The sequence below is a fragment of the Poecilia formosa genome, unplaced genomic scaffold, assembly GCF_000485575.1.
Source record: "Poecilia formosa unplaced genomic scaffold, Poecilia_formosa-5.1.2 Scaffold86, whole genome shotgun sequence".
Lineage (NCBI taxonomy): Eukaryota > Metazoa > Chordata > Actinopteri > Cyprinodontiformes > Poeciliidae > Poecilia > Poecilia formosa.
In genome coordinates, this window is record NW_006800025.1 from 80357 (window position 1) to 94072 (window position 13716).

Below are 13716 nucleotides of genomic sequence, written 5' to 3' on the forward strand. Positions count from 1 at the left end.
CTTACAGGTAACTCTTCAGGAAGAAATATGAGCTTGTTTTAAGTCACAATTTCCTGAATGTTGATTAAAAAGTAATCAACATTCAGATTATTTCCCTTTATAACAAGACTTTTTTCCCCCCCCCTTGTCACAAGTACAATAATCTGCCAATAGAGTTGATTCTTCTTCATCAATATTGTTAAATGATTGACTTGACACATGCTTCTGCATCTTGCTGAAAAGTTACTTGTAAGTGCTTAGATATTTGCACTAGAAACCAGACCAAAAGTACACGGTAAGATGTTGTGTTTTTGCAGTATCTGTTAACCAGATACTCCGCAAGTCTGGAAAAGACTGTGAAGAAGACAATGTTGAAACATTAAGATAAGAAGTCCTATTTTCTATTTGCCACATGTAATATAAAGTAGAATTTGCACAAATCAGACAAGGCATAAAAATAGAACTTTTTGGTTCATGTGCAAAACTAATAAACCAGAAACACTGCAAATCACTCAGAACACACTGTCCTCATAGTGACACGCGGTAGTGGCAGCACCGTGATGTGGAGATGTTTTTATTTCAGCAGGAACAGAAAAGACTACAACATAATTTACTTAAAATATATTTGTGTTGCGACAGCCTAGTCAAATCACAGATCTAAGGTAATTTTACTGATTCAGACAAAATTCCAAATTCGTATCTCTGAAACTGATTTAAAGCTTCCATGTGGATCAGAGTTGTGATCAAACACATTTACGAGGGAAAGTCCTGACATAATTCTACATCCTGTTTTGTCCTCATATGATCCAGGATCCTGAGAGAGGAGCGAATCGCAAGAGAGGCAGAGGAGAGACAGCGCAGGGAAGAGGAGGCGCGAGCCATGGCCGAGGAGCAGCAGAGGAGGGACGAAGAGAAGCGGCTGCAGGAGGAGAAGGAGGCTGAGGAGAGAGCCAAGGCTGAGCAGGAGGAGAACCTGCGCTTACAGAAACAGGTCAGAACGTCACAGCTGGAGTTTGTGTGGATGAAACTAGAGAGGAAGTGGGTTCAGCTAGAAACAAACTGAAGTCAGCCAGAGAATTCACTTAATTGGTTTTATATTTGTAGACACATAACATGATTCTACTGTGGTGTCATGAGCTCTAACACTTTACTGCCCTCTTGTGGTCATTCCCAGATGTGTTTTTGTGGTCAAACATGTTCCAGCATCTCAAACACAAAGAGCCCATTGTTTTGATCACTTCTTTCTTTTTTTTTTCCTTTTTTTTTTCTTTCACTGTATTGTCCTCATGAGGACAGGAAAAGTCCAAAAAGGATCTATTTTTTTATGTGCAGGAAAATATCCCGTTTGTGGTTGTAAACAGTAACAGCAGGGAACAACCACACCCCTGTTACGTTAAGAAAAAAAAAAAGCCTTGCTTTTTTGGCTGCAGTATTTTTTCCCCCCTTCATTTGCCTGCAAAGAAGTTGTGGTTGGATTTTCATGTGTTTGTGTTTCAGAAAGAAGAGGCTGAGGCGAGAGCCCGGGAGGAGGCGGAGAAGCAGCGTCTCGAAAGGGAGAAACACTTCCAGAAGGAGGAGCAGGAGAGACTGGAGAGGAAAAAGGTAGGGCTGTACATCTGCTCTCCCACCGCTGTTCTCTCCACTGGAGTGTAACTCGAGTTCAAACAAGATATTCACCCATTACGGCTTTAAAGGGAAGCATGCATCCAAATCCATTATTCATTGAAACAAAAGATACTACAAGTTAAGAAACAAATTAGCTGATGCAAAGTCTCCTTCACTCCCCCATGGGTGGTGCAATTATATTCTGGGTTATGTTCGCTCTGAGGCCTGTCCTCTGACACAACAAAAATCAGGCTGGAAGGCCGAGTCCCTGAAACCAATACGAATGATGTTTTTGGCTTATCCTGGAGGGGCTGTCTGCATGCCATGATTTAATAGGCCTTGGAGTGCCTCTGTGTTTTAGAGTGCATGTCTATATATAAGTCCTAATATTGGCAGGGTAGCTGCCCCAATCTTATCTGAGCGGATTTGTGAAGATCTTTGCACATGTATAATGATACTTCTGTGACCTTTATGTTCATGCACTGCAGCCCTGGGTCAGCCGTAAGATCAGAGGGAGGGAACAGAATGGTAACTAAAGTGAAGCACTTGGGGACAACAAACCACAAATCTGTACTTGACTTCCTCTTTTAACAGTTGTTTTTTTCCCTGCTTGTTTCTGCTGCAGTACAAAACAGCTAAAAGGAAAATATGGGTATAAATCATGAGGTGAAAAATGTTTTCAAACCTGTTCACAAATCGAAAAAAGCATTTTTATTCAACCCCAGTGCAGCAAGCTGCCTTTCAGACAGCACCAATTTACTTTATAGAGCCCACCTGTGTGCAGTACAACCCCACTTCTGATCCAACAGGTTTTTAGTGAACATAAGTGATCAAACAACCTCTTGAAGAACAAAGGAACACACCAGGATGGTCATAAATAACACAGAGTGTGTTTCCAGCTTTAAAGATTTTTACTGGACCCTTTTTCATTTAAACTTAAAAATTTATAAGATGTGGCACAACTTCAAACCTACATAGATGTGGATTTGCCAAAATTGAAAAGCTGACAGAGGAAAACATTAATTAAAACAACCATGAGGCCCATGGCGGTTTGGAAAAGCTGCAGAGATCTATAACTAGGGAAGGAGAATGTGTTGACATGTCGACTGTTTGTGATGCACTCTAAAAATGTTGCTTTTATGGAAGAGTGCCAAGAGAGGAGCCGTTTTAGAGAAAAAGGTATAAGAATCTTTCTTATAGCTTTCAACGTGTCGTATAGGAAGCATATCTGACATGTGAAATAACTCAAATTTATTTAAAATGGGACAATGTACATCAACCACTGAAGGAGAGATGTACTGTACCAGGTTATAGCTACACCTGTAGTCCCCAAAACATACAGTAATATTAAATCGAACATGTAACTATAGAAAACATGAGGAAAAATAAAAACAAACGCATTGTTCAGACCACAATGAGGACAATAAAAACCAAAACGATGACAGACTACAGGGCAAAGACCAGCAGTTGTAAGGCTCTCTGGTCAAAGAAAAAACATAATTTTAGTCCCATGGAGATGACAAAAGGTCAGATTTGTGTGGATAAGAACCAACACTGCTCATTACCCTGAACATTGAATAGAATAAAGGATCAAACAAGTGAATGACTATAGAAACGTGACATATCCCATCCATGTTCGAACCTGGAGAAACCCTCTGGGTGATGACAGTAAACGTCTTCAAGACACAAAAATCCAATCTCGTTTTTACGTTTTAAAACATGTTGCCGTTCTTAAATTCATTGAAAAAATCTGATTGTGATGTGAAAAATGTGGTAAAGCCTGAAATGTGTCCATACTTTTGCGAAGCAAAATGTCATACCTTATATGAGCGTATCTTAATACTTTTGTTGAAAGCAAGAATGTGTGTTTTTTTTTTTTTTTTTTTTTTTTTTTTTTTTGTTATCTGACTCATTTTGTTTGGTCTTAATAGTTCGTCCTCCATTATTATCTCAAAAGAGCTTTGTAAGCATGCTGCCTCTTCCCAGCAGACGTAGTTCTGCCAGGCGTCACTAAATCAGTAGGACTGAGCCCACAGGAACATCTCATCCTCCACAACAAAGATGCTGTCCTTATCCGCTCCGTTTAGACCGGGTTAGGACCCCTGGGGGTTCACACAGCAGCATCAGCAACTTACTGGGACAACAGAAATCTACAGTGTGGAAGCACGTTTTGCAGCTAAACCAGATACCAAAGCTATGAGTGTCTGAGCTGTGGGTGAAATAATCCCGGATCTTAAAAATGCCTCTCTTTTATGAGCGGCAGCTGCAGTTATGGTGTAACCGCGTCGGATGAAGGTCAGATCTTGTGTCTAACTTCAGTGCATATATATGTGAAAAGAAGAGGGGTTTAATTTTTTATTATAAAGCACTTCACTGCTCAGCTGTGCAAAATTCAGCCAATACCTGTTTTATTTTTTGCTAATTACACAAGTTACACTTCATCATCACTCAAAACCGAGTGACGATAATAGGACAATCTATTAATAAGTTGTCTTACTAATAACTAGTTCAGTATTAAAGTTACAAAAATAGAGAAATATTATGACATAGAATAAATAGAAAATGAAACATGAGCCTGAAATTGTAAATTAAACCGTCTGAAGCTCTGATTGGCTGAGTTTTGCCAAACTATTCCTGTCAAGTTTCCAACCAAGTACTAGAAACTAAAGTAGTAACCATCATCAGACTCGGCGTATTTATTTACACAAAACCCTGAAACAAAAATGCATAACGGTAATTTCTTCTTTTAAACAAGAAAAGCAACAGTTTTGCCTGTACTGAAGTAACATTACATTGACTGTTATAAAATTAGACATAGAAAATGTTACTTTGTTGCCTAACTATAATTGTAGAACACAGTTTTCTAGCTTCCAGGCTGTTTTTGTACCATGCTGTCATTCTGCTCAGAGTGCAGCAGCCAATTTTGTAAGTTCTTTAAAGCAGAAAAGCAAAATTACTCATGTGTTGCTCCTGCTGAAATAACATCATATTGACTATTCTAAAATTAGACGTAAATATTACTTCGATGCCTCGCTGTAAATGTAGAACACACAAAGTTTACTAGCTTTCAAGCTGTTTTGTATCATGTTGTCATTCTTTTGGTCAGAGTGAAGCAGCCAGTTTTATATGTTCTTTAAAGGAGAAAAACAACAATTATTCTTGTTTTGCTCCTGCTGACGTAACATCATGTTGACCGTTCCAAAATTATCCATGAAAAAAATGTTACTTTGATGCATGAATGCAAAATAAACACAAAGTTTAGTAGCTTTCAGTCCGCTTTTGTACCATTTTGTCATTCTTCTGTTCAAAGTGTAGCAGCCAATACTGTAATCATTTTTGACATTTTAAATGTCAAACAAGCATAACCAGCATTCAAAATCCAAATCTTTAACAATGTAGTCACTGTAGCTAAACAAATCATATTTAGGACTGCATTGGGAAAGAAGCTGTTAGTGCAGTTTCCTGTTATAATGAATGGCAAATTTGTCATTTTTATTATTTGTTGCACTATTTCTGGGTTTGTAATATTAGAGAATTGTAGTACTGCTCAGAGAGAACAGTGGTCATGTACTTGTGATATGTTTTATAATGTTCAAAAACTTTATTACTATTTGACAAGTTAAAGCAATTTTTGGTCTTATTACATTTAAAATGGCACTATATTTTTTTTTAATCAGTTGCTACAGAGTTTGGCCTAAAATAAGCAGATATTGGCTGGTTTAATAGTCATTCTACTCCGTTAGATGACCTGCTGTGGAAATAGTTTCACTGTAAAACAGTGGCACTCTTTTTGTTTCCATGCCATCATTGTCTGAGAGTTTCACTACCAGACTTTCTTCCAAACAGTCGAATTTGCCTTTTTGTTTTTTTTTAAGCTAAGGAAATGTGTAAGCACTTTGTTTCAACCAGTTGACCAACCAGAAAAAAAAGAAAAAAAAAACTAAACTCATCACTTAGCCATCTTATCAGAATGACAGGAATTCTTTGCTAGTGTTGATTATTAACCGACACTTGCCTACATCAGACTATTCATAGAACTGAAACTGGTATCCCAGCTATACAAGGACAACTATTTCTATACTGTAATGCATTGCTGTAACACACAACGATGCATTACAAAATGTTAAAGTAAAAGAATACTCTGCAAATTAAAAAAATGGATCAAAATAAAAAAAAAAATTTCCCTCCAGTTTATTCCTTCTGTTTTTTTTTCTTTTGCTTTTTTGTCAGCGTCTGGAAGAGATCATGAAGAGGACACGCAAGACCGATGGGGGTGAAAAGGTAGATTTAAACTTTTACTTTTTTACTAAAACAAGAAGCAAAACCCTTACTGTCCAGTAAGTTCCTCCTTAATCTTTATAGAAAGAGACTAAATCCGCCACTGTCGCTTTCTCCAATGACATGCAGGGAGAGACCAGCAAAGGTAAGCAGAACATTGAATTGGATTTCTCTGACTTTTAAAGACGGTCATTAATTAATTGAAATTAAACATCGTTTCCCCAGCAACATTTAATGAGATAAAAATTATCCTTTTGGACGCAACTTTAAGACAAAGACTTAAAATTAAAGTGAAGACTTTGGGATGGTTTTCAGAATCCACTAAAAGATGTTTATGACCTCAGTTAATAAACTCTAATAAAAAGTTCTCTGACTCATCTTGTTGCAAGTTAACTGATTTGATTTATTTTTTTATTAAGCAGTACCCTTGAACAAATGTTCCGTTCCTCTTTGTGCGGCACTAAACAAAAGCATAAATATCTGCTGCATCTTCAGTCTGTTCTCCCATCTGAGTCGGATTCACCGTGAAGCTTGTCGTATTAAAGGGTTTTCAGATGATATCTCTGCCTCATATCCTGTGCAGCTGCCGTCGAGCTTGTTTAACCCGGCACAATGGGACCCATGTGTGCTCACTACTTGTTGAATCCCTTAGCCTGAAGGATGGGAGGAAGAGTGGGCTAATGGCAACAACCTGCTGCAATTTTACACCTATTTTTGATGCATGACACTTTTGTGTCAACCCCGGATCTAAGGGGGGGGGGAAATGTGTTCTTGATAAATGTTATCTGAAAGTAATATCAGCAGCTTCTGTTATGTAACAATTGAGTTTGAGTTCTCAGAGAAAGGCTGCTGGTTCCAGTCTTTGTCTGAATGAGGAAATCGTTAGCCAGGGGCTGATGTGGTTGGAGGTCTGGCAAGCAGGGATCCGCTTTAATCAGGGTCGGCTGGTGCTTCGTGTTAGCCACAACCAAATGCTTAAAAAGCTCAGATTGGGGGGTCCCAAGTCCTTACGAAAGATGCCTGAACAAAGTTAGACCTTTCATTATTTACTGATGTTTGTAATGGTATTTGTTCTGAAGTTTTATAATTATCAGTCAATTGGAATACCATCGAGTATAGTTCAGAAATTAAAACAGTGTCGTTCATATCATGATATATTTCAAGATATTCAATTCATTTTGATGCTAAGGGTAAAAAAAAAAAAAACAACTTCTGTTTTTTCAATTAATCAAAATATTACAACAAACTAATAAAGATTTTAAAAGCAAAAATGTAATGTTATGGTTTACACACAATCATTTGTAAGACGGCTCATTCTACAGTTGTCCAATAGACTGCTATAAAAGGTCGTGACTAAAATCATGGCTGCTCAGTGCTTCACCCAAGCATATTAACGGAAAGTTGAGCAGAAGGAAAAAGTGTGGTAGGAAAAAGCTTTACCAGGTGTGGGATGAGGCTGGTGTGCAGGCTTTTACTGGACTTAATGCAGAAATGGTGAAGGCTGCTAAATCATCCTGGACATCCTAAACGCTTCAGCAGAACCACAGGCTGATTCTTTACTTACCTGACATATTAATATAATTTTATGAAACGCAGATTGTCCCTTTTTATAAGCCGTTAGCCATAGTCATCTAAATTACTTGAAATACAAATTTCAACTTGGGTACGTGTAAATTTATAATGTACTATAAAATCATTTGTAAAAAAATTTACAGCAAATTATTTAACCATTTTTGTCATTTTGCTTCTGTAACTTGTAGGAAAACAATGTCACAGTCTCAGAAGAACACCGAGTAAAAGAAGCAGCTGGAACCAAAATAACGGCGTGGCTTGAAATGAACCTAAAATCTGCTGTTTTATGTTGAACTTTGGTAGAAAATGTGGGTCAGCTGTAACCGCTACCGTTTACTTTGTGTCACTTTAGTATCTGCTGACAATCAGGCGAAACAGGAGGAGAGTCTGCCCAACAACAAGGCAGAGAATGGACAGAGTAACTTCAAAGAAAGGTAAGGATCAATTCTTTTTGCTCGCAAAGCGCCACGAGCGGGAGCAAAGCTTTCCAGGAAACAAAGGTGGAACGTTACTACCGAACACTTGCAGGAAACAGAAAGCCACAAGGATCAGGATGTCAGTAAAAAGTGTAAATAGTTGAAGAATGAACTGATTTCCTCATTTTCTTCAGCAACAACAAAATGACTCACTCTGATCTGAGTCATGTTGGCCGACTGAGCTGTTCTCCATGTTTCCCTCCCCGTAGCCTCTCAGTGGTTAATGGGCTCCAGCCGGCGAGGCATGAAAACGGTCTGTCCTCTAAAGGAGACGCTGGCCACTTCGAAGACTTCATCCACCTCACAAACCAGGACAACGCCTCCAACGGAGCCCGGGACAACTCCGAGACCGGCACGTCCGCTGAGCCCATCCTCGCTTTCGAAAGCGAGGAGTCCTTCATGAAGAAAGCAGGCCCCATGAAGCCGCAGCACGTCGCAGGTACACAGTGTGGAAAACGTCTTACGGCACACAGAGAAAAGCTGGAAACAAAAATATGCTAAAATGAACAGCTGACGTAGTTTTAAAAGCCTGGATATTTATTTATTTATTTTTTTTAATTGGCACCACTTTAGAAAGAAAAATCAACTTGCGAGTTGAGCACGGTGGAGGCAGTGTGATGATGTGGAACATCATCTCCTTCACTGCTCATCAGTGGAAGCACTCTCCAATATATAAATGTTTGACAGGATTCAGTAGCTCGCTCTTTCTACAGGATGTTTTGTGTAACGTAGAATTCAATTGTTCTAGAAAACCCATTGCTCCTTGGTTGATGTGCATTAGAAGTAGACAAAGCTCGCTTTGTCTTTAAAATATGGGTGAACTACTGTCCCTGCAGTGAAGCTGCTCTCAATCAAACATACAGTTCATCACCCCAGTGAAAGCGAGAAGCCCCCCGAGAGCAGGAAGGTGCGGCACGAAGAGTTCACTTACACTAAAAAAAGGTGGAGATGGGATATGGAAGCAGTGCTGAAGGAAAAGTCGAAGAGAAGCGGGGGTATCTTTATCCTGTTGACAGCTTTTATTCACCAGCTCGACTGACTCGGATCGGGGCCCAGAGAGGAATTCCGGAGGCGACGAGGAGCCCCAATCCACAAGTGCTGCGCCGCCGGGGGCTAGAAACACGACTCCGCAGCAATTAAGCACCGTGCAATGCCTGCGCTCGTTTCCCTCCCAGCAGCAACGTCAGCAGCCTTCCCCCCCCTCGTATATCTGCTGGATTTTAATTCTCACCTGTTACCAAAGTACGAGCCAGAAATCATAATTGGTTAGCCAGGAAAATGGATCATGACTTTCTTTGATACCATCTCGATCGGTTTCCTTTCTCTCATTCTCAGTCCCGCATATCTCTTTCTGTTAACTCAGTCATAAAACCTAAACATATTTGGCTTCTCATCTTCACTCGTAAATCTGGACATGTGAGATGACTGTCTTAGCAGGACTAATACACCAGGCTGATCTAAAGTCACAATGTAACGCCACACGAGGGCAGTTTATATTCAGAGCTGAATAAGGCTTAAATCTGACCCGAGCTTGACCCCACGTCTTAAATATCTCTAAAACAATGCATCCTGCGTTTCACGTGTTAGCTGCTTTTCTCTGTAATGTGTCTAAGTTTGGAGCCTTGCTGCCTTTTCATTTGATCCTTGTAAACAAGACAGTAAAGATTTATTGGGAACCTGCCCCCTGCGGCGTGGTTAGCATCCTTTTGCAGTTAGTATTGTCAACGGGTCAGAGGTTTGTGCATCACATCGTTACCCTGTTCAGTGATGCCAGCCCATTTTTGGCTACAGATTGGAATCTCTTTCCTGTTGATATGATGATTAAAAAGTTGCATCTTAATGAACGTAAGTATCATCAAAAAATATAATCATTCATTTTAGCAGGTTAAAAAGTGAAACGTATTCATTAGACGTTGAGTTGAATATCTCAAGCAGCTATTTCTGTTCATTTTAAAGAGTTAGGAGATTCACAAGCCGAGAGCTGTAGGAGAAGTCGGCGCAAAACTGTTGGATTCCTTGTAAAGTTACTCCAGAGATCATCTTAACTTGGATAAAATCTTTAAAACCCTTTTGAAGTCGTGGTTTTCTGTGATGATTCTCCACTTTTTTTCTACATTTTCCTTCCACTTACTTTCCACTAAAATGCTTTGATTCAATTGTCCTCAACTTGAGTCGACAGGCCTTAGCAACACTGTAACATAATCTCATAATCTTTCTGAAGTAAAAAATATTTTACTTACTTTTGAAATATTCTAAATTAAACTATTTTAGACTTTTAGTTGTACTCTATAATCTTAAAATATAAGACAAACACTTGAAATATGTCACTATGTGCTGAATCTTAATGAGTTTCACATTTGAATCGAATAACTGAAGCTAACTTTCCCATGATATCCTATTTTTTAGATGCACCTGGTATTTATTGAATATCTTTTTTTTTATTTTTTAACCTTTCCTTTCTGTGTCTCTCTCTTCCAGAGGTCCTGTGACTTCCTCCTGTTGGAGTCATCATGTCGCCTTACATTGTCCTGAACCCTGCCAACGCTCACACAGCGAGCCCTGTGACCTGTGCCAATCGTCAATCTTCATCCAGCTCTTAAACGTAAACATGCCTCTGTGAAGATGAAGGTTACCACAGACGACGACCCATCCGGGGAACAAAGATGACGGGATGAAGCATCGCATGGCGCATCAGATCTTCATGCCACCGATTCAGGACTCTTCAACACTCAGCATCATCCTTCCAGTTGACTAATTATTTCACAGAATAATGTTTTATTTGTTCTCTAGTTATTTAACTGAAAGAAGTATATAAAGGACTGGTCACGTCTTTGTGAATACTGTACATGAACTTTGTGTCAGAGGAAGGAGGAACCACAGAGGATTTTAAAGCTCTACAAAAGGGAGTCTCATCAAAACCCAGCTGTTCTGCAGCCTGGTTTGTATAAAGCTACATGTAACAGTTTTGTAAAGTTAAATAGAAAAAACATTTTCAAGCGCAAGCTAACGAGAAACCGCTTCTCGCTGTCTGCTAGCTTTGAATGATTGTATGCAAACCCTGGATGTACTAATGAAGTATCCATCTCTGTTGCTGTAAAACAAAGTTGTTTTCCTACAGAAGGAGTTTCTCCTGCTGTAGTTTTTTTTTTTTTTTTTTTTTTTGTCCTCCCACATTTGTTCAAGCATGACAGTTTTCTCTCACTTGCATTGAGATTCACTGAACTTGTAGGTGTTTTGAAAAGCTTGTAAACTCTCTGATTTTGCTGTGTTGTAAGGTCAGTGGGAGTATCCGAAGTCTTAATAAAGACAGGCAGTCTACTCTGGAGTCTCATCTTTCTTTTCTGCCATTTCTCTGGTTAACTATTAAATTTACAACAAAAATAAAAAATAAGCCCTCATCTGCATCCAAAATGGATCCTAAACTCCATCCATTTATCTTCTGCTTAGAAGCCTGGATTTCACTCTCCCCAGCTGCTTGGACATGACGGGGGATTGAAGGAAGCAAGATGATGAAGCTCACGTGGAAACAAAAATCAAGATTTGAAAAATGTGACGCGAAGGAACTCAGAAGTTTAATATGTCAATCTGATTCTGAGAGGACAAAGGGAAAACCAATTCAATATTATTGGAAAGATTCAGTAATTTATGACTAAGTAAAACATTATTATATTCCACCTATGTTATCACCTTGTCATTGAGAAGACTGCTGACTGATCAGCTGTTCAGCAGACAGTCCACTGGGGCCGTCCACAATGAAATGAAATACTTCACTGATCCTTGTTGCCTGTTTAACTTTTTTCTGTCAAGCTTTTTCCTCCCATTCAACTTTTCCTTAATGATCCAAAACGGCACTCTGAACAGCCATTATGCTCGTGAATGACCTTTTGTGGCTCATTCTCCACTTTTGTAGAATATAACGCGACATTTCCATATTTGTAAGATTGGTTTTAGGTGTTGAAAGCACCTTCCAAAACCAAGGCCAGAACATTTGAGTAAGACTGGCCTCATTACCGTCACAGCCAAGATCCAAGCTAATTTGAGTTTAAACTAAAAGCTTAAGTTGTAAGAGTTGTAATTACAAAATAATGAATTATCCCAAATTACAGACTAGATCTCAAACGGCGCATGAGATTAAACAGTTTGTTTTCCCCATTTAGCTATTTTTTTGTGTGGGAAAAACTGGAGTTTTTCCACATAGTTTGTAAATAAGGGAGATTAATGTCTGATGACTAACGATCTCAACTGGGTTGGTGGCCTGGAAAGTTTGAGCTTTATTCTAAAATATGCTTTTGATGCCTAAGGGATTAGTTGCGTGAACTAAAAATATACTGATGTTGATTGTCTCTAAAATTTAGCGATTTGGAAAACGAGCTGACATTGATCATGTGTTACCAATTTGACAGAGGTATTGGTGTTCTTTGGTCTATGTCTGATCAGTGAGCAGTTTGCATTTGAAGTGTTTCCACTTGGGAATCTTGCCCACCACACAAAACCAAATGCTGCTAAACTTCATGAACATTGCAAGTACGTTGGCTCAGCTGTCCAGTTTGCTTTGGGGCTCCTTTTACAAAATCTTCATGGGGGGGGGGAATGCGACGCTGCGGCTCTGCCCTTCCCATTCCACTTTATATTTGTGGCCACCGGCAAGCCTGGCACAAAGCTTCCAGCCTGCTAGACAGCTGACGACATGATTTATGTTCCCCTTCATGCGATGGCGAACACATCCCGCACTGACAATCATGTAGAACTCGCGTGATTTGAATGTCTTAAAGCGGCTGTGAAATATCACCGTGGTGTTGCCCCCTCGAACAGAGGACCAAAGCTTGTTCACAGTTTGTCGAGTGAGGATGGTGCCTGAACTCCTTGATAAAATATTCATGTCCCTGGGACATTTTCCAAGTCAAAAACTTCACATTACTGGGATTTGAGTTTGTAGAAAAACATAAAGTGGTGCACAACATGTGGTTTTAAAATGCCTGAATAAATAAAAATCCGGAAACTATGGCATTAATTTCTTTTTGGTGCCCCAGGAGAATACTTTTGTTGATCCACATGTCGCTGCTATGAAAACTGCAAGTTTGTTGGTTTATGTCATTCTTCTTTACTCAGTAGATCAGGCTCAGTCAAGTTGGATGGAGAGTGTCTGTGAATATCATGCCACAGATTCTGAGTTGGTTCTAAAAGTGGTTTTAAAACTTTAGAGCAGGGGTGTCCAAAGTCGGTCCTGGAGGGCCGGCATCCTGCATGTTTTAGTTCTCTCCCTGGTTTAACGCACCTGGATCAAATGATGGCGCATTAGAGACCTAAGGAGAACATTGACATGCTGAAAAGATTGTTACTACCATCAGGGAGAGAACTAAAACATGCAGGATGCCGGCCCTCGAGGACTGACTTTGGGCACCCCTGTTTTAGAAGAACCACATTCCTGTAATAGATTGGTCTCTGGTATGTTTAGGGCTGTTTTCCTGCTGGAAGGTGAAACTTGTCTTTGTTCCTTCAGTCTTTTCCTCTTTTTCCTGCATTGTGTCACATTTAGCTCCATCCAACTCTGATCAGCTCCTTTTGTTTTCCTTTCTCATTTGATGTGAACGTCAGTTGATATTACAAATAAAACTGAAAATGTGTAAGAAAAATGTAATGAACGTAACAAATAATATGTTTTTATTTCATCTGTTCTTCCACATTTGCTCTGTTGCCTTCATGGCTTGTGCCATATTTTAAAATTCTTGCCCTTCAAAAATAGCCTTTTTCCTGCCTCTCCTTCATAAAGGCCATATTTGTTATGAGCACAGCTTTGAGCTCTCTT

At 39.4% G+C, this 13716-nt stretch overlaps 1 protein-coding gene across 4 annotated transcripts in view; it reads left to right on the forward strand.

The window, feature by feature from the left end:
- Nucleotides 1-11228, forward strand: part of map7d1a (MAP7 domain containing 1a) — a 40019-nt gene extending 28791 nt beyond the window's left edge. For all 4 annotated transcript variants that reach the window (XM_007557221.2, XM_007557223.2, XM_007557222.2 and 1 more), the window contains 7 exons: nt 790-970; nt 1477-1581; nt 5815-5865; nt 5947-6007; nt 7787-7868; nt 8120-8349; nt 10389-11228. In XM_007557221.2, coding sequence (XP_007557283.1) covers nt 790-970; nt 1477-1581; nt 5815-5865; nt 5947-6007; nt 7787-7868; nt 8120-8349; nt 10389-10399 — 721 coding nt within the window. In that variant the 3' untranslated portion in view covers nt 10400-11228. The remainder of the gene's footprint in view (nt 1-789; nt 971-1476; nt 1582-5814; nt 5866-5946; nt 6008-7786; nt 7869-8119; nt 8350-10388) is intronic.
- The last annotated feature ends 2488 nt before the right edge of the window (nt 11229-13716 follow it).